Genomic DNA, 19,619 nt, shown 5'->3' with positions numbered 1-19,619 from the left:
TGTATTGTGTAATGCTAATGCGACTTATGTAACCTAGACTTAGTAGTTAACATTGCTTCTAGTATTAAGGTATACTAGGTGGCAACTCAGATGCAGACAACGTATAAGACTAGACACTTGAAATTTCAAGGCCAACATCAAAGCTTCATAACTACTTAAATGAAAAGCTGGCAGGATTCAAACACTGTCATTCCTCTTACTTTTCTGACATTTTATGAACATAGTTTCTCTCCTTGCTAGTGGAGGGTGGCTCCCCCCCAAAAAAAAAGTACACCTGCAGAACACTGAGACAGTCCACCACTGATCTAAACGATGCAGGTCTAAGCCTAGCCACCCTCCAACTCAAGTCCTTGGAAGAACTCATTTGTTCCAGTAAGCAACTGTTAAATGTTATTATGCTCAAACTTCCGACAATGTTAAAAGCCTTCATTCTAGTCTCCCTTTAAACTAAAATGGATTCTAGTAGTACCGCTCCATTTGAATCAACTAACTGGTAACAACAGTTTGGCAAGAACAGTAGAGATTTAAAAAGCTATGCAGCAATAAAGTAGTAAAATAATTACAAATTGCAGAAATACAGGACAATGAGCTTTAATAATTGTGAGAGGATAACAACCAGGAACAGTATGCTTATCAAGCGAAGAATATACAGAAACCAATCCAAGAAGTACCTTTATATCAAAGGTTGACCCTGCAGAGAAACGGAAAATAACTTTGAAGTATTTCAGATCATATCACATTCTCTCTGCACCACCACCCCCCAAAATGCCCATAGGGAATTCTGTGAATTGTTTCCCCAGATGCCTTGCACACCAGCTGGTTAGGATTAAACATCTTGCCTGCGGCATCTTTTAGGCCTTGAGGCCTGGCATTTTTGACACTGCGATGAACAGCATACAATTGTGTACATCCCATATGTTTAAGATAATATGGAGTGCCAGAAACACTGTTAAATCCATGTACAGTAGTAATAAGGGTTAGAAGAAAGCTACGACAGCTATTCTTCAGGTTTGAAAGTTACAGCTCTGGAATCTCATTTCGTTACAAAAATATAAAATATTCAAGACTTAAATGTTGAGACTTTTCTATGCCTCTGATTTTCTGTTATTGTAATACATTTAGTACATACAAATCACAAGCCTATTTGCAGAATACTAAGTGCTAGCAAGCACTTCACATCACAAAGATGACCAGAACTTTGCACAAACACTGTAACTGCAAAGGATGCAGTCAGAGACTGATCTCACTCTGAATGACACCATGCAAGTGAAGGGAAGTACCTCCCCTGAAGGAAAAAAAACCACGAACCCCTAAACAAACACTGCTTTGTTTTCACTTGCACCAAAACACACCCTAAGATGAGTTTTCATAGCAGAGTTCTGTCTAGATATCAAAATGTGCACGTGGATTAAGCCAACAGTTTATTCTGAATTAGTATTTTTTCCAGAAAACCAGCCTTTAAGTGCCCTGTCCAAATGAACAAATTCCTGTTTGAAGAGCCTCAGTTTTTTGTTCATCTTTAACATAAGGACCACGTATGTTCTTTCATTATCTGAGAAAGTACTTTGGACTTGCTAATCAGTGGAAGGCTTCAACTGTCTTGAAAGCCAGCAAATTCTCTTCTGACACTCATCCTTAGTGTTTCAGAAAAAACACATGGCAACTTCTGAATGTTGGATAAAAATATAACCCTCAAACTTCAGTTACAAGCTAACCTCTGAAAAAGAGAAAAGATCTCCTTGAATACAATAGCTGTCAGCTACAGTACTTTTAATGCTGTTCCACAGTTGCCATCAGAACACCAACTTGTTTTGCTCATATGTTATTACTGTTAAGGTATTAAATATCTAATTAGCTTCAAGACTGGTCTTCCAAGAATGCGTCCCATTCTGCAAAACATATTTTTCTAACAAGTACAGAAACCTGTAGCATGAAAGTGTGGTTTCCTACACATTCACACTTACTACCTGGTAATAACCCGAGGATCAGTTTTCTGTTATAAGCTTTATTGTTTGGTGTCCATCAAAAAAGTCATGGGAACATTTTAAAAAACAGAAAAAAGGTGTACCGCAACCTTACCCATAATCAAATGTTGTGAGTCAGCCCAGTGATACTGAAAATGTATCCTGCAAAAATGAGTTTACTGCTTATACCCTGCATTATGAGAATTCCTGTATACAGTAAGAAAACGTTTAATAAGAAGATGCCTAAGTTGACTTATATAGTCCTAAAAGAAATATTTCTCCAGCTCTTTATGGCTGACGTAAAATCCCTTTCCTAATATCATCCTCAGACACAGAGTTAAGCCCACTATCTTTTACCATTTTCTAGGACTGCTTTTTAGAATTTAAATCTGTTTTACTGGACCTACAGCACAAGCTTTCTTTTTAAAAAAACGGAAACATTTTCTTCCATTTATAGAAATGAGACGAGGACCTCAGACTTAAATGAGCTTACTTTTGACACTGCAATGGGTAGTTTATGGATGTACAAGAAGGAAAAGGGGTGTATTTTCCTTTCTATGAGAAAATACACTGTCATGGCAGAACATGTCATTATGCAACTCTTGGTGGTATTTTAAGAGCTGATGCCTGCTCCAAATGTAATTTACGCTTCTTAAAGATTAGGAAACTTTTGGATGAGGCTTCAGTTCGGCTGAATGATGACGCCATAAATAAATTCCTTATTGCTTGGAAACTTCCCCCTGCCCAACTCCTTGAAAAAAACCCTTTAGGTTCTCTCTCAGTATTATACAAACAATTCCAATTAAGCAAAGAATGTTACTCTTCATTGATCTCTTCTAGTTCTTTATGGGATCTACTATAGAGCGATCCACCAAGACACATGAAGAGAAAGTACAGTACACGAGTTAGTGATCAAGTACATCAAGTAACAGTGGCTTTTAATGAAAGCTCTCCCTTTGCATGCCTTTATCCAATACAATAATAAACTGAGCATCTGATAACTTTCTACATTTCACAACAGGAAACCTAATGGTGTGAACATAAAGAGTACATAAATCAATTGTCATGTCCTACTGTCTGGCTAATGATTACACATAAAATACAAGTTGCTAATATTATAAAGTCAATCTAGACAAACTCTAGACTGTTTAATGACTTGAAACTACGAAGTGGGGACTCCAAGTTGTCAAGCTAGATTTGAAAATTAATATCTATGAAATCAAGACAACACTTCAGATTAAATGTTTTAGTGAAAAACAGTAGTCATGTTGTTAGTCCTGTGGGTCAAAAGGTAAGTATATACATTCAACACACACCATTAACAGACAAGAAGTAACCTATACTCTTAAACATCCTCAGCCCTAATCGCTCTACCCTTACCAACCTGAGAAAGCTTCCCAGGGACACCAGGAGGTTTGGCCAATGTATTGAGTTAGATACCAAAGTCTGCAGAGTGATTGGGAGTGATGACCACTTACAACTTACCAGTATTATTAGATGATATGAATTTATAGTCTTATAGTAGAAACTGCATGTCTTTTAACAACTCATTTGATATAAGGCATATCATAAATGCAATGCTTAGTTTTGTCAGTTACCACATCATTTTCTGTCCAGTTTTGTTTTTACAGTTTATGAGAAAGGCTAGAAATTAGATTGAACTGAACTGCAAATTTAAAAAAGGAATCCAAGGTTGGGGGCAGGGGTGTCATTCTTGCATAGAGAGCATTGTCTATTATAAATCAAGACCTCCTTAGAAAGGAAGAACTGAGTGTACCATGCAGTACCAAAACAATTACTTTGTTAATATGCAGATTCAGTGGAGCCAAATTTGAGTCTTGTACTAACAATAGTGCCTGGTATCATTAGACAAAGGAATATTTGCAGTCAAAGCAGTATGTTGTAAAAATAACACTGCAAACAAATGCGAGGGCTTACATCTGTCCAAAATTAGATTGCATTTAACAGTGGAAGGGCCTGTTATTGAAAGCATGGTATTGGAGGCATCAACGCTTGGTTTGGGTTACCTTTGGCAAAAGTAAGTTAAACAAGAGATATCCAGCAACTGTGATCTATTTAGTAAACTAAATGCCCTTTGTAAACGATCACATCTGATAGAATGCTAGATTTTTCTTTTAATATGAAGTGTGATATTCACTGATGATGCCTGGTTAGTCATGGCTATCTGGCCTATCTGTCCAAATTTTGGCTTTTACAATTATTTCTGTTTCATTCTCCAACTCTAAATATGTGTCCTCCCCAACACTGGACACTGCTCAGTGAACACAAGGCCCTTACTGAAAACTACTTTTTTACTGTAAGGCTATTTTTGGCTTTTCCACTACCTCTAGTTTGTTCAAGCCTGTTAAGAAATGCAAGAATACAGATACCAGCCCTAACCTTATTGACATAGGAGAGGCAATACTTCAGAAAGCAAGGATCGCTTGTTTTGACTTTTCCTTATCTATGTGGCACACAATGAAGCAAACATAACATGTAAATTAGTTGCAACACAGGTCAGTATTGCGTGATGTTCAAAATTATAGCTCAAAACCAGGGCAGTACATCAAATCTAATCAGCTGTACTGGATATGGAATTTTAAGATGCCTTCCACTCTGCAGTTTTAAAGAACAAGGGCAATATTGCTCTTGACAGAAAAATTATCGGAAATAGAAAACAATTCATCTTTCATTTTGTGTCAGGCATGTATGACTTATAAAAAGCAAGAGAGCTGCAGTGAGCCAAAACAGTCTTTTGGAAGTTCACGTCACCTAGCCATTAGTGCTAATGACACAGAAACATTGATGATTTATGTTCAGCGTTGCTGCTTCACTCCACTCCTGGCACATCCCGTAGGGCAACTAATTACCTGCATGATTTGTGAACACTATAAACACAAAAGTTACTTCCATTTAAACAAATAGGTCTAATAATTAAGAAACAAACTTACTACTCTGGTTCCTGAGGATCGACGTGTTGCTCTAACATTAGAGATGTTCCTTGTGCTGGCTGGAGTTGCCAATGGAAGAGTGGTAGAAAGTTGAGGAGGGTTGAAAGACATCAAAGGCAATCTGGTATCTCCTAATATGCATTGATTGGAATTGGAATTTTTATTAGTGAACCTCTCATTTTTACCATTTCCTGAATCTCCACTACCAATCTCCATTTTCTCCTCATTCTTGATTCTTCTCAAGCAGTCCTTTAGTATCAGCTGAGTTGCAGGCTGACTCAACCAGCACAAAAAGAGTTCATCCACCTTCATTTTCAGTACAGGCTGCAGAACTTTCCCAGGTGACATTTTCTACCAGTTTCCCTCTTTGTTGTATCAAATTCAAAATACAGGTTTGACAGTCATCTACTTATTCCACTTGACTTTCAGTGTTTCACAACCTCCAGGGTTCCTGTTATGAAAAATACTGTTATTTAATCTTACGGTTTTAACAAAGCGTTGATATTTATTCCCTCAAGATATCAACAGATGTTGTGACATACATGCTAACATATGGCTACAACAACACTTTGTAAGTGTAAGCCATTAATCAGAGTCAAATCCCAAGGATTTCTTTTTAAAAACATACTGCATAAATGATGGAGATGGAGAAGGTGCGTGAGTGCAGTTTCTTTCTCTCTAAAGAGAGCTATCTAACAAATGTTCTCCAAGAACATATTAAAATATGCATTTCTTATGACAAATAGCTTTGAAAAGACTTAATATTGAACCTGCTAAGAACTAAATCTCTAAGCAGTTTATACAAAGCCTTGGCAATACTACAATTAAGAAGCAAGCCTTTCAGTTGACTGAAGGTTCAATTTTCCTTCTGAAGTCTGTGCTTCTGATTTAAAATCTTGCATTGCATATTGCAGCGCAAGATGCATTCCCCTATGAGTGATGCCCAGCTGAATTCCTGAAGATCCTTCCTCAGGATTTGATTTGTCTGCCTGCTTGGTACCACACAGTCATTTGGTATTTAAAAACTGCTCTACTTGACATTCACTTTTAGTTTTTAAAGACAATGTGAAACCCAGCACGGCTCAAGGACTGGTATAGTATGATTTCATGTTTAGTTGCTCACCTGAAACAAAGAGAATACATATTTCTTTGGAGAGGCAGAGGACTGGAGCTAAATACTCAGAACAAAACCCAAGTTACTATCATTATCTCCACAATCAAATTACTTGGTGATCTGGTACAGTTTAACTGAACTCCATGCTTCCTCCTGATTTACTTTTTTAAAGCCTTTATCAATATTTGATCCATATGTAGAAGGCAGCAAAGATAATGCAAATATTTTACTGAAGATGCCTTGAAATGAGCACTTGAACTTGGAAATCTAACACTCAGCAACTGAATACACTATTAAAATCACAGCTCAATCTTCATCCCACGGCAGAACTATAAACCTTGTAACACTGCACGAGTTAAATTTTCTAAGCCTTTATGCTTAGTAACCTCACAGCTAAGTTATCCCGTCGCTGATTCTGAAGGCCACAATGTTTCACTAGTTTCTCAGGCCAACGCTTTCACAGGGCCGGTGGCTGTGCCCTCACGGCTCAAAGCAGCCCTTGCCCAGGCCTGGGCCCGCCGGTGCCGCCCAGCACAGACGGGCACTCCCCCGGCTGCCTGGGAGAGGCGTCCAGACATAGGCCAAAGGGGAGCGGCCTCCTACCGGCCGTTTACAAGCGGCGGGCCCAGAACCGGCCGCAGGGGTGGCAGCGACCGCCATAGCGCCAGGGTCACCTCCACCCCCCTCAGGGCAACCGCCACCACCACACACCTGCTCCCCCTAGAGACGGGGGGGCGGGCAGAGGGGCACGTACCCGCCTTCCCCCACGGCAGACAGGTCTAAGGCGACACGGTTTAGCGCCGCGCCGCGCCGCCAGCCCCACGGGGGACACGGGGGGATACGGGTGGGGGACGGCGCGCGCCACCAACAACCTCGCGAGGACAACGGCCACCAGCCACTCACCTGCCGCGCGCCACACCGTTCACCCCCCACCTCCCGCCGCTGCCTTCAAATCCGCGCCTCCTTCCGGCCCGCCCACATCTCGCGAGAGCTCCTCTGGGCCCGCCCCCGCCGGGGACGCGGCGGGCCGTCACTATGGTAACGGGCGGGGAGGGGGGCGGGGCGTGGGAGGGGTGTTTTCTGCGTGCGTCGTGACGTCGCGGTGGAGGGTGTTGGGTGTTTTTCCCTCTTCTTCTCGTCTTCCCAGCAGCCATTGCGGCGGCCGGCAGGGTGCTTGCGGCAGTTATGGCGTTGTGGCGGGTGATGGGCACGGCCTCCGGCTCCTATTGCCGCTACCTGGGTCCAGGTCGGCCTCCACCCTGGCTTCGGAGTCCCTCCCGGGGCTGAGGCAGCCGTGCCGCGCTGTGAGGGGCAGGGCGGGGGGGAGCGACACCTGCGGGCGGGCGGGTTGGGCCTCCCGCACCGAAAGCCGCGGGTGCTGCTCTCAGCCTGCTGCCCGGCACTCGGGTAGGGACGTGTGGGGTTGCCGCAGTGCGGCCTGCCCGTGTCGCCCGGCTCCCAGGGCCTCGCCGGTGCTGTCGCCTGCACTGCATTCGCAGGGCAGCTGTGACAAGACCTTGGCTTCTGACTCGTGGGTCGCAGCGAGCTCCTCTGAGGAGCTGGCAAAGTACATGAGCTTACCTTTGCTGGTTCTAGCTGCTGAATGCTGTTAAAAGCGACCACAAAATACCGTATCTACACAAGTAATTGCCATAGTTGCCATTACAAATGAGAGGATGAAAGGGGAAGTGGAGGCAGTAGCAAATAAAAAGATAATCCCCATATTAAGGCAACAGCGCGCGCCAGTCTGTTTGCACCCTGTTTTTTTTCTGGGTAACATGCAGTGGAAACTTGCTAGCCTTCATGGGCACCCCTGCAAGGCTTTCTAGGTAAACACATTTTCTGTGTTTTGTGATTTTATGTATAAGGGCCTCACCCACGTATGACTTCTTCGTTTGGTATTTTGTACATCAGAAAGTCATCTGTATTTTTACATCAGATCCCTACTTCACTACTCTTATTTTCTTTATGTGGCAGTACTTCCCTTTGGTTTATTCCTTTTACATTCTTCCATTTCCTCAACTATGGCAGATGCTCCAAAAATTTCTGATGGGTTATTATCACAAATCTGTGCAATGTTACTGCTGTGGAGCTGAGGCTGTATTAGAGATGATACTGTTTACATTTTCCAGTAGTTTGAAGAGAAGGCCTAAAAATGCAGACAAGATTAAAATAGGGTAAGTGAAGGAATGTACTTACTTTCTTATTTCTGAGGGCTTGGAGAGAGAGAACAAAGAGATAAGAAAGGCTAGATGCTGTGAGAGAGATCTAGTACAAATCAATACGTTTATATTTTTGTAATATTCAAAATAATATCTTCCAGCAAAACCAATAGTACTGTTGTAAGTATATCAGAGGGCTTTGGCATACTGCTGTAGACACTGAAATATATTTTCACAAGTCTTAAAATGAGATTCTGGATTCAAGAAAACCTGTAGACCGTTGAAAGTTTTTCAACTTTCAAAGTGGAGGGAGCTTCCACTTTTTGAAGCAGGCTACTACTCTCATTCCTGCCCATTGATTGGTCAAGTTTAGAGTGTATGTTTTTAGAAAATGAAAGTGGACAAAATGGCATTATTTTAAATGGGAGTAAAGCATTCAACATAACACAGAGGAAGCAGATGTCAAAGTATGTCTGAATCTGTAAATATTATGAAAGTAGCTTTAAAGTGGGGGAAAAGGAAACAAAAACCCTGCGTTATGGATAGCAGCAAGGTTTTTGGCCGAGAACTGAAGGGCTGAATTAAGAAGACTGATAGCAGAGCCACAGACATGGAACAAAGAGGACTTTTAAAACATTTTGAATGCCTTTGAAGCATTCCTTAGTGATGGTGTAGCCATCTGTTGATTGACATGTTGAAGACAGGTGGCAAGAAGGGGATCAGAGAGTGAGCTGACAAGAGTTGTAGAGTTGGATATCATCTGCATAGAGATGATGCCCTTTGTTGAAACTGGCAGTGAGATCTCCCAGAGGAACGGGAGAAATAAGAAAAAAGAAATGAAAAACACCACCTCTGAGAAATATACATGGTCGCGTTATTCTCTTGGGCATGCTAGTGTACATTCAAAGCAATTCTAATTCTGACTTTATTAGAGTTTGTCACGATTAACGTTGGTATGAGAGAGGAATCAATTCTACATGTCTTCTGTTAAACAGGGCAGCATCACCAGGTCGTACCGATACTTGCAATTGGCAGGGATACTTTGAACATGCCTTTGGATGGATCAGGCCTCCTCAGCAGTGTATCTACTGAGGGATGTGTGTTTGTGCAGATATATGAGCCAAAACTTGGCCAAAAGTTGAAAATACCTAAATTGAATCCCTTTGTTTAGATCATCCACCAAGAATTGAAACTTGAAATTCCTTTTTGGCCGCTATTTCTATGTTCTTGCTGGCATGGTAAATACAGAAGCTGTACCTTTTCTATGTTGCTTTCAATATATGGAAAACAGAAATCTGTTCTAGTGTATAACAATTTATGTGAAATGTATCTATCTGGTTTAGGGATGGGCTTCTTTAAAAGTCCATTGAATAATTATTAAATATAAAAGTGCTGAGTATGCAATATCCAACTGATACCTGAAAGTTAAAGTGGTGGGGTTACACTTAGCATTGTTGTAAAAGATGCAGACTACACTTTAGATAAGACAGGGGTCTGTTTAACAAGTGCGATAGAGCAGCGTATTGGTAAAACTCAATAAATGGGTATAAAAAAATCGGTTATAAAAATAACCAATTGAACTGCGTCCAGCTTTGGAGTCCTCAGCACAAGAAGGACATGGACTTGTTGGAGTGTGTCCAGAGGAGGGCCACAAGGATGATCAGAGGGCTGGAGCACCTCTCCTATGAGGACAGGCTGAGAAAGTTGGGGTTGTTCAGCCTGGAGAAGAGAAGGCTCTGGGGAGACCTTATAGCAGCCTTCCAGTACCTGAAGGGGGCCTATAAGAAAGTTGGGGAGGGACTGTTTGCACGAGCATGTAGCGATAAGAAGGGTCGTAATGGATTCAAACTGTAAAGGGGTAGATTGAGATTAGGTATCAGGAAGAAATTCTTCAGTGTGAGGGTGGTGAGACACTGGAGCAGATTGTCCAGAGAAGTTCTGGGTGTCCCTTCTCCGGAAGTGTTCAAGGCCAGGCTGGATGGGGCTTTGAGCAACCTGGTCTAGTGGGAAGCAGGGGGGTTGGAACAAGATGATCTTTAAGGTCCCTTCCAACGTAAACTGTTCTATGATTCTATAATAATAGGAGTGCTTGGGCCTAATTACACAGTGCAGTGGAGTTAGTACACCCACATTAGTGTGTCCACATATCACAGTACCTCCCTCCATATAGTGCATGGAGGTACCAACCCCGGTACAGAAACTCAAGAGCCACATTAGCTTCCAGTTCTTGTTGGCTTCGTTGCGTACAGCTTGTTACTTACCTTGTTCTACCAGTCTTGACACACAAGGTGGTATTGGCAGTAGTGCCAATATACACTAATGGCTAAATAACAAAATTCTTCTTTGCCTTTGTTTGTTACCGTTACGGTGACTCAGGGCAGCAGTGTCCATTGGGAACATTCCCGTTCCCAATCAGCAGTTTGCAACAAGGGCTGGTCTTCTTCTCTGATAACCTTGGGTATGTACAACTTAGACATCTGGGTATGAAAGAGTTGTCTCTACTCCCTCAGTACTTGGTGGGTGTAAAGCTGCATTTCTAAGACCTAATTAATGTTATCCCAAGGTAGACATCAACCTAGGTCAGATGTATCATGACTTAAAAGGGCCTGTTCCTCTCCACTAATTAGTAGGAATCTCAATTAGTATCTGAGGTATACACAACCACATTTTAGAAGTCTAAAGTTAGGTAGGATAAATGTGTTTGCAGCAGTACATTTACTTGGTTGCAGAGGGCTGTGGTAGCTGTGGTCTCATCCTGTCTCAAAAGTAGAGTAATCATCATTCCACAGAGAGTGAGGGTGAGGTGAAACGTGCTCAAGGTAAAAATGCAGTTCACTGCAGGATCCTTTTGAGTCTATTCTAGAGCTTTTCATACGCCTGTCATATGGGGAGAACTACAGTACCTCCTTAGGATGTTGCTTTAAGGAGAAAATTGCATTTTGATCAGGCTTCTTACAACACTTTTGCTGACACGTTTCACAAATTTCAAAATTAGGCATCTGAAGTTCAGTTCTAACCTATATATAAGCACTAAAATAACTGTGTCCTGATTTCCTAATGTGCTAACTTAGTTGGAAGCAAGTGTGCTGAATATCTCTGGCAAGCTGGTCACTTTTATTTAAGTCGTCGTAAGTAAAAATTTTGGCCAGAAGGGCTCATTGAGGTTGTGCTGCCAAGGTGATGTTCCTTGTAAACCTGCTTATGGTATGCGGTCAGAGAGACTTCAGGAGAATATAAATGTTGCTTTTCACTTAGTGAAAGATAAAGTCTAGCACTCTGTCACTCAAACAAAAGTTGCTAGTCCTAGTACTGTTTTGAGGGGGAATGGAGAGGACTTTGGGTGCCTTATGTGGCCTCACTTAAACTGAAGAGAAAGGCTGAGAAAATGGTAATAACTGAGAATCCCTTAAACTATGCACCCATACCAGCTAACCATGCCACTTCATCCTTTCTTGCAGCAGCTTACCAAAAATAGAGCTAGGGGGGTGAACTACAGATCGTATGCCCTCCAGAAGTAGCATCATATGCAGACAAAAAAATGTCAGCAATGCTGACTTGGTGCACGTGTTCAGCTGCCAGCAACGCTTTCAGAAGAGCCTCGTGTTGAGACTTGAGGCTTGAATTTTCTCTGTCTCCTACAACTTTGAGGTGAAATACTACAGTAGTATGGGATCTGGTTAATAGCTTGCTGGCGCACAGCTCCTTAAGAGCGAGTCAGAGGTATAATTACAGATTGCTTTGTAACTCGTCGGTTTGTGTCATGAGTACAGGCATTTAAATATTCTGTACTTGCAGATACATTTTATTTCCTCCTTATCACACTGTGTGGTTAGGCTCAGGCCTTGTCACTGGCTATCTCTTTGCACGAGCGGTTGGTTTAATGTGGGAATATTTACATTTCTGCAAGGAAAAAAGAGAGTATAAAATGTAGATAGTGTAAGAGCAGGTGCACTACAAGCCAAAGAAGAAAATTGGTTCAGCAGTTGTTTGCCATCATGGTTTTAGATTAATTCCTACTGCGTATCACTGCAGGGCTAGCAGTGAACATTTCTTATACTTTTCACTGAATTACTATCGGTGTGATGGTTTTTTTTTCCACAGGGACCTTGGATTGGGCAATGTTTACAGCAGTCCAGATGTGAAGGCTGGTTCCTCATTAAGTCACGCTGATCTTCTTAATCCTGGGTTCACATGCTTCTAGCGCAGTATTTTATCCGATGGTTTTATCTAGCATCGTATCCAGGTCACATGGAGTTTATGGAAAACTGCTTGCAATGCAGTCTCTAGGGTGGTGTTTAACAAGGTGTGCATGAAGATGTTTATGGGGTGTGAGAATGGGAGTGTATTCGTTCTCCATGTTGAGTGTTACCAAGCCCGGTTCTCTTCTAACCTCGTCCTGGTGCAACCATTAGAGGGGAGAGGAGACTCAATGCTATTGTATTCAGCAGCCTGCAAAGTCTGGCAGCTACTTGTCTGCTACCATACCATAAACCATGCCTGGGTGCTTGGCTCTTGCATCTCCACCACCTGGCTGGGACCCAGTCTGGATAACTGAGATCTAAACTTGTTGTTTTGGGATAGAATACGCATTTCTCTGATTTGCATCAGAGGAGTCCTCATCAGATTATCAAGGGGGCAGTGTAAAACAGATAGTGCCTCTACTCATTTTCTACTTTGGCAGTTCTAAGGAAATGTAAATTGTGTGATGGGCAAGTATATTTTTATCGCTTGGCACCCAGAACTGTTTCTGAAATAATGTGTATTTCTAGGGCATGGTCTTTGAACATCTATGAACATATATGTATACATTAAATGGAAACTGCAGTAAAATATAGGATTATGCTAGCTACCAGTGCTCTAATTAGCTCACTGAACTAACAATAATTAACATAGTTAATCGTTGGATTACAGCACAATGAGAAGCACACACCCAATAAATCACATTTTTTTATTATTATCTGTTAAGTGTCTGGCTGCTTGAGTAGTATTTTACAACTTTGATTAAATTCATCTTGTGCTCTTCAAAGCCAGTAGCAAAATTTCCAGTTTTCATAATGCTATGCAATCAGACACCTATGCTCAGGGGGTTTTAATTCACCACTGCATTACTCCAGTTCCAAGATCTGATCTGTGATTTGACGGCTATTTTCATTCAGCAAAACTAAAAGATTAACTATTTCTAAATTTATGAGCTAATTAGTACACTAATACAAACCACATTTATCATTTCCCTGAGTTTGCTTAATCCTCCTTCATTACAAAAGTCAGTTCAGATGTCCATAAAAGCTTACAGGGAAAAAAAAAAGTATTTGTTTTCATTTTCATTAGGGAAAAGTGAAAATTCCAAAAGATTCTGGGCAGACAGAGCTACATTCTTTTGCTCTCATTAAAGTCCTTTTAGTTATAGTAGTTAGCGGAGGAAAACACTGTGCAGCTCTAGGCATATGCCTGCAAGGTTGCCAACACCAATAATTTTATCAAAGTTTAATAAGATTTAGTGTTTTTCTTATAAAGCTTCAGCTCCAGAGTCCCAGGATTATGAAATAATATTATCTTCCATTAAATGTGTACATTAGAAAAAGCCCTTGTGGTTGCAAAGAAAGTCTTGGAAATATAAAATTAATGGCTCAAAAATTCTAATTAAAAAAAGCGTGAGAGGCCCAGATTAATTTCTTTAAAATCAAGATTTTAGAAGCAATCTCAGATTTTGAGAAGTGTTTATTAATCTAAATATTGTGTCAGTAGCGGCACTTATTCCAGCAGTATCGCTCTTCAAGTAATTATGTATAGGATCTGGTGCTACATTCTTGATATTCTTTTCCTACTCCAGAAACTAAGTTTAAGACACAAAAAAACCCACACATTTTTGTGATTTAAATGCATCGCAGCGCTGAGACTTAGGGTTAAAGAGTTGGTTACATATTTCAGATATTGGAGCCAGACAGCAATTCGGTCTAATAATGTGCATGTCTCCTATTTCCTGAAAATTTGCTGGTACATGACCCCTTATATGCATATATGTGACCCTACAACAAACTCTCTTATGTGGTGCCAAAAAATGGCATTAGCTTCAGCTGCTTCATTAAATTGCTCCCCAAGCTGGCTTACATTCGCAGGGAACAAGGCACAGCCTCTCAGCAAGGAAGGCGTGGGGTGCCAGCGGACAGGGCAGCCCCTGCTCCCCTCCACCTTCGCCGGGGTTAGCCTGCGGAGGAAGAAGAAAAGCCCTTGTAAGTGCCGGGCCAGGGTATTTGGGGCACTGTCACAACATTGTTTGTCCTTCTCTCACGAAGGCACTTTGAGGTGCGCTACCAAATGGCCACCGGGAGCCAAGTTGCTCCTTTGAGGAGTCCCCAGCAGACGAGGAGTCTGGCTGCTAAGAAGCACTTGTCAAATAGACTGCAGCTGTGATGGGCTATACTGTTCCCGACTACATATTCTGTCCCGGGGACACAGTTAGAGAAATAGTCCCTGTAATTAATGTTTAACTTTTAATATTATCAGCTGAAAAGAGAAGTGAATGTGACAGCAGTCAGTAACTGCCAAGATATAGATCCAATATTTGAACTCATAAAAGATCTGGGTGATTAGGAGAATATTTTGCTATTATGGACATGAAAAAAGTGCAAGCTGAAAGATGACAAAGCTTGCATAATGTCCCACATGGTCCTGGGGAAAATAATTGAGGCTAAAGAATATAATTTGAAAGTATGGGGAGCATTCACAGGGGCTGAATTTATCTGGGTAGCAGATAAATGCAGACTTTGCTGGACTTGAGCTGCCCTCCAGAAGAGCCTGTTGGTATCCCTTGGTTGTGGAAGTTTCCCCATGGGGCTTAGTGTCCACAGGCTAATACGACCTTTGGGAATAGTCCCCATGGTAACATGAAACCAGATCATGTTAGCATTTTAACGCTGGCATTTCCTGATTTTTAAGCCCTTCCTCACGTAGCCTTACTGTCCTGACTCCGTACCTAGCCCTTCTACAAGGAACAGTACTAAGAACTTTTCTAGAAGGATCAAGATCCGAATGCAACTTTTCAACAAAATTTAATCGTTTTTCTGATTGCCTTTTGTATCATGTTGCACAAATGTCTTTCACATGTACGTCTTACACATTGTATATTCCCAGAAGTTCCAAATAAATGTCAGCAGATGTAAGCGCATGCAGCAAATGTCCTCAGTGTTCTGGACCTTGAAATGCAGCTAATCCATTAGTCAGAAGTACGTGCTTATTTCCCATCCTATTCAGGACAGAGTGCAAGCTTCTACTTGAATTACTTCAAAATTACTGGTGTTCAGTCTGGAGAAAAGGAGGCTGAGGGGAGGAAACCTTATCACTCTCTACAACTGCCTGAAAGGAGGTTGTAGGGAGTTGGGGGTTGGTCTCTTCTCCCAGGTACCAAAGGATAGGTTAAGAAGAAATGGCCTCAGGTTGTGCCAGGGGAAGTTTAGGATGGATATTTGGAAAGATTTTATCACCGAAAGGGTTATGAAGCATTGGAACATGCTTGATAGGGTTGCTGCCCTGTCAAGCTGCCTGGGGAAGTGATTGAGTCACCATCCCTGGAGGTGTTTAAAAGATGTATAGATGCGGGACTTGGTTTAGTGGTGGACTTGTCAGTGCTAGGTTAATGGTCGGACTCAATGATCTTAAGGGTCTTTTCCAACCTAAATGATTCTATGGTTCTATAAAAATCCCATGCTTAAATTCTGTTCTGTGACATCTTAAGTTCATTTTTGTGTTTCTGAGTGTATAAAACACCCCACACTTACTTTCTTTGTATTGGTATCTGTTCACTTTAACCTATAAAATCATGCATTGTAATGACTTCTGTTCCTGCTAGTCCTCAATTGGTAAGGGATCTGGGAACAGTAACTGGGCTCTATTTTCTCATTCTTCAGTGGACCTGTTGGTTGCTTTCATTGCAGAACTGCTCTTACACCAATGCAGTGATGCCATGTAATGTTTGGTTCCTAAATTGCTCTTGCAGGGCTAGGTTGGAAAAATGCAATCTTTTTTTACCTGAGGCTTGACTGAAATGAATATATTTGTCTGTGTGTCTAGGCTCAGCTCTTCTCCCATGACTGTGCTGGTGGATCACAAGTTACTGTTCTTGCTAGCATTCACCATTTCCTGCTGATGTTTCTTGATTTGGAAGTTATTTCAATATTAAGAGCTTCTACTTATAGAATCATAGAATGGTTTGGGTTGGAAGGGATCTTAAAGATCATCTTGTTCCAACCACTCGGCCGTGGTCAGGGATGCCTCCCAATAGACCAGGTTGCTCAAAGCCCCATCCAGCCTGGCCTTGAACACTTCCAGGGATGGGGCATCCACAGCTTCCCTGGGCAACCTGTTCCAGAGCCTCACCAACCTCACAGTAAAGAGTTTCTTTCTAATATATAATCTAAGTCTCCCCTCTTTCAGTTTAAAAGGGTTACCCCTCATCCTGTCACTACACTCCCTGATGAAGAGTCCCTCCCCATCTCTCCTGTAGGCCCCCTTTAGGTACTGGAAGGTTGCTGTAAGGTCTCCCCTTGTGAAACTTCTGAATGTTTCCAGTGTGGCCATTATCCCTGATAGTCTGAGCACTTATCCTGTTCCTGAGTGTGCTTCTGTGCATGCTTTTTCCACATGCTTCACACTCTGTCTTTACCCTGTGGCTGTGAAACTGCACAAGCTGTTTAAGGTAAACTCCATCCACACGTTACTTCCAGAAAATAAATGCCCGGTGAGAATGCCCGGCATCATGCAGAGCTCTCTGTTCCTGCATAGGAAGCTCGAGTCGGAGCACTGTCCCTGTGAGCCGCTTGTGAGGTGGAGGAAGGGAAAATGTTCTCCCCGGGTTGTGAAGGCCACCTCACTTCTGCCAGGTGAAGTGGGGAAGTTACTCTGAAGGGGGGTTCCCTTCCCAGTTCACCAGCCTGGCTGGGATAAGGGCTGTGCCCCAGGTGCCTGTGTGCGAGGTGAGAGCATAAACATGGAGGAGGCTTCTCCTTTTGCACAAGTTAGAGTATGGTCAGTAAAGGCAGCCCAGGACTACATTTTTAACACAGTGCCTTAACATCGAGGTTCTTGCATTGCAATTTTAATAAAACGCTAGTTGTGCCTACAGTTAAGCATTCCTTGTGGGCTTACATACGCCAAATGAATAGAGAAGAAATAATACAGGATTTAAAAACCAAACAGAATAATTCCATGCATCTCTAGAAGGGAAGAAAGAAATTGCTGATGGAGTTTTTAAACCAAACCATATTTATGCAGCATCATTATCGTCTTGTTTTTCTGGAGACATCTCGTCCAAGTGTCCAAGCGTGCTGCATCAGTAGGGTGGTGCCAAGCTGAAGTTGTTCAAATCAGCTGTTGCTTTGGGGTTGAACTTCAAAAGCAGCAAGACAGTTTTCCAAAATGAAACCGGTAGTCCTTTGGAAATAATGAGATACCCAATAATGTTACTTTTGGGTCTGGAAATGAAACATTACAGTAGTTTAGTATATCAAATGACTTGAAGTGATTAAAAAGGATGTGTTTCTTCCTCTAAAAGCATTTAAAAACATATTAAAAGGCTTCAGTTAGCCAGCGTTGAACACTGCAGGTACGTACTGGGAGCAGATCTGTTTTTCCCCCAGGTTTGCACTTGTTCATTTGAGCACTTTTAGGAAGATGCCCGTGTTTTCCCTCAATGGTGGCTGCTTTTCACATGTTCTAACCTACATAAATTCTTAATGTTTTACTATACTTTTTGCAGTGGAGATGTTATTGGTTAGGTAATAAGAAAAAGCTCCAGTTCTACCGTGTAATGTGCATTTTTTGCACCTTATGAGAATATTGAATAGACTTCATTATTTTTTTCAATACAAGTCTGAATTCTACCATTTGATTACCTGAACCAAAAGCATTTCAATTTGCCATCCATCACCCTGACCAGTGTAAAATGCTGAATATTCAGATTAAATTGGAACTTTTTTTCTATGAATAAGGAATTTGATTCAATTCTATAATATACAGTGTCTCTGGGGAGAGGAAATTGAGCTGAAGGTCGCCGAAGGCAAGTGAGAAAATTGTATTATCCAAATACAAAATTCTTTTTCTTATCATCAAAACGTGAAATACAGCCATGGGGAATAAGGGGGTCAAGAGAGAATTCAATTAGAGATGAAAATGGAAAAGGTGCATTTTTCAACTTACCTTTCATTTTTCCAAACAAGTGGCAGCAGTGAGCTGTATGAGGACAATGAAATATTTGCCAAGCAGTTTAAACTTTTTTTTTTTTTAAATATAAATCAGAAAACATTCTCAAACAGTTATAAAGAGATAGTAAAAGTCCATATCAACATGGAGTCTCCAATTCTTCATAGCCTTAACCATTGCAGTTTTAGCTTGTTAATCAGTGGTGCGGGAGAGATAATAAATACCTAATTGCAACAATTTATGTGGATAAAATTGTCTTGTTAAGAAAGAACAATTCTCAAATATTTATAATCAGCTTCCCCTCTTAGACGGTCTGTGATAACAATTTCTGCACTTTTCGCTCCATAACTCGTAATGTTAAATGATAAGTGTTCAAAATAATTGTAAAAGTATGGTGGCATTATGTCATAAAAATGCTTGCTTTTCTCCTTATTTCTTTTAGTGTTCCTCTTTATTTATTCTAGTGTAGCTACCAAGAACTTATAAAATAAACCAGACCCTGTCCGATGAGGCCCCCTCTGAAACGTTAGCAATTACAGACCCAGGCCGTGATTTAGCAAAGAGGTGCTGCGCTGGCTCCCTCTCAGCTGCGTGACTGGTGTCGCTGCTGCCAGTCCACCTGTGTCTGCAGGATGGGTTTCCTCTTGTTAAAGGCATTTTAGCCAACACTGAGGCTAATCTTAGAGGAAAGGAGATTTCCAGCGAGATCCTAGAACGCTAATTTAGCAGCTTCCTAAACTTGCTGTGTAAGTTACCCAGTGATTTACAAAATTAGCTTGAGGTAGCTCAGGGGTTCTTATTCAGTGTCTGTACTTGTCAGTTTTGTTTGCAGCCATTTCCTAAACATTTGTTCTTTCCAAGATGAAATCACTGTGGTATTTACAGAAACCTTTCTATATTTGGTAAGTGATCTTTTTTTTTTCCCTCTCTAGTTAGAATAGGCGCTACCATGTATAACAAACTTTCAAATATATTTTAATTCTAAGGAGCACTTCATTCATACTGCAAGTGCCAGTTCTGAGTTTGGGTTGGATCCAATATCGGCTAGAACGTAGTGAAACTGGGCTCATATTCTGTGAAAAGTAATTTGAAAATGTTCTTGCTCTTGAAGCTAACTGCAGTCGTCTCTGTGATATAACCTGGAAAGCAAATCTTCAGCCTTTACCCCAGTGTAATAACCTGAATCTGAACATTGCCTTTTTGATGCAGTTGTAATACTGTGTAATTAATAAAA

The 19,619-nt window shown here is 41.4% G+C and overlaps 1 protein-coding gene across 2 annotated transcripts in view; it reads right to left on the bottom strand.

The window, feature by feature from the left end:
• Nucleotides 1-7,046, bottom strand: part of PPP2R3B (protein phosphatase 2 regulatory subunit B''beta) — a 53,407-nt gene extending 46,361 nt beyond the window's left edge. Inside the window, exons 1-2 of one of the 2 annotated variants that reach the window (XM_074607808.1) lie at nt 6,933-7,046; nt 4,916-5,366 (exon numbers count right to left, since the gene is read on the bottom strand). In XM_074607808.1, coding sequence (XP_074463909.1) covers nt 4,916-5,263 — 348 coding nt within the window. In that variant the 5' untranslated portion in view covers nt 5,264-5,366; nt 6,933-7,046. Of the gene's footprint in view, nt 1-4,915; nt 5,367-6,783 lie in introns of both variants that reach the window. The other variant, XM_074607817.1, reaches the window with a different exon arrangement.
• Between the last annotated feature and the right edge of the window lie 12,573 nt (nt 7,047-19,619).

The sequence above is a fragment of the Larus michahellis genome, chromosome 1 (assembly GCF_964199755.1).
Source record: "Larus michahellis chromosome 1, bLarMic1.1, whole genome shotgun sequence".
Classification (NCBI taxonomy): Eukaryota; Metazoa; Chordata; class Aves; order Charadriiformes; family Laridae; genus Larus; species Larus michahellis.
Note: the sequence above shows the minus strand (reverse complement) of the source record. Positions and strands in the feature narration are given on the sequence as shown.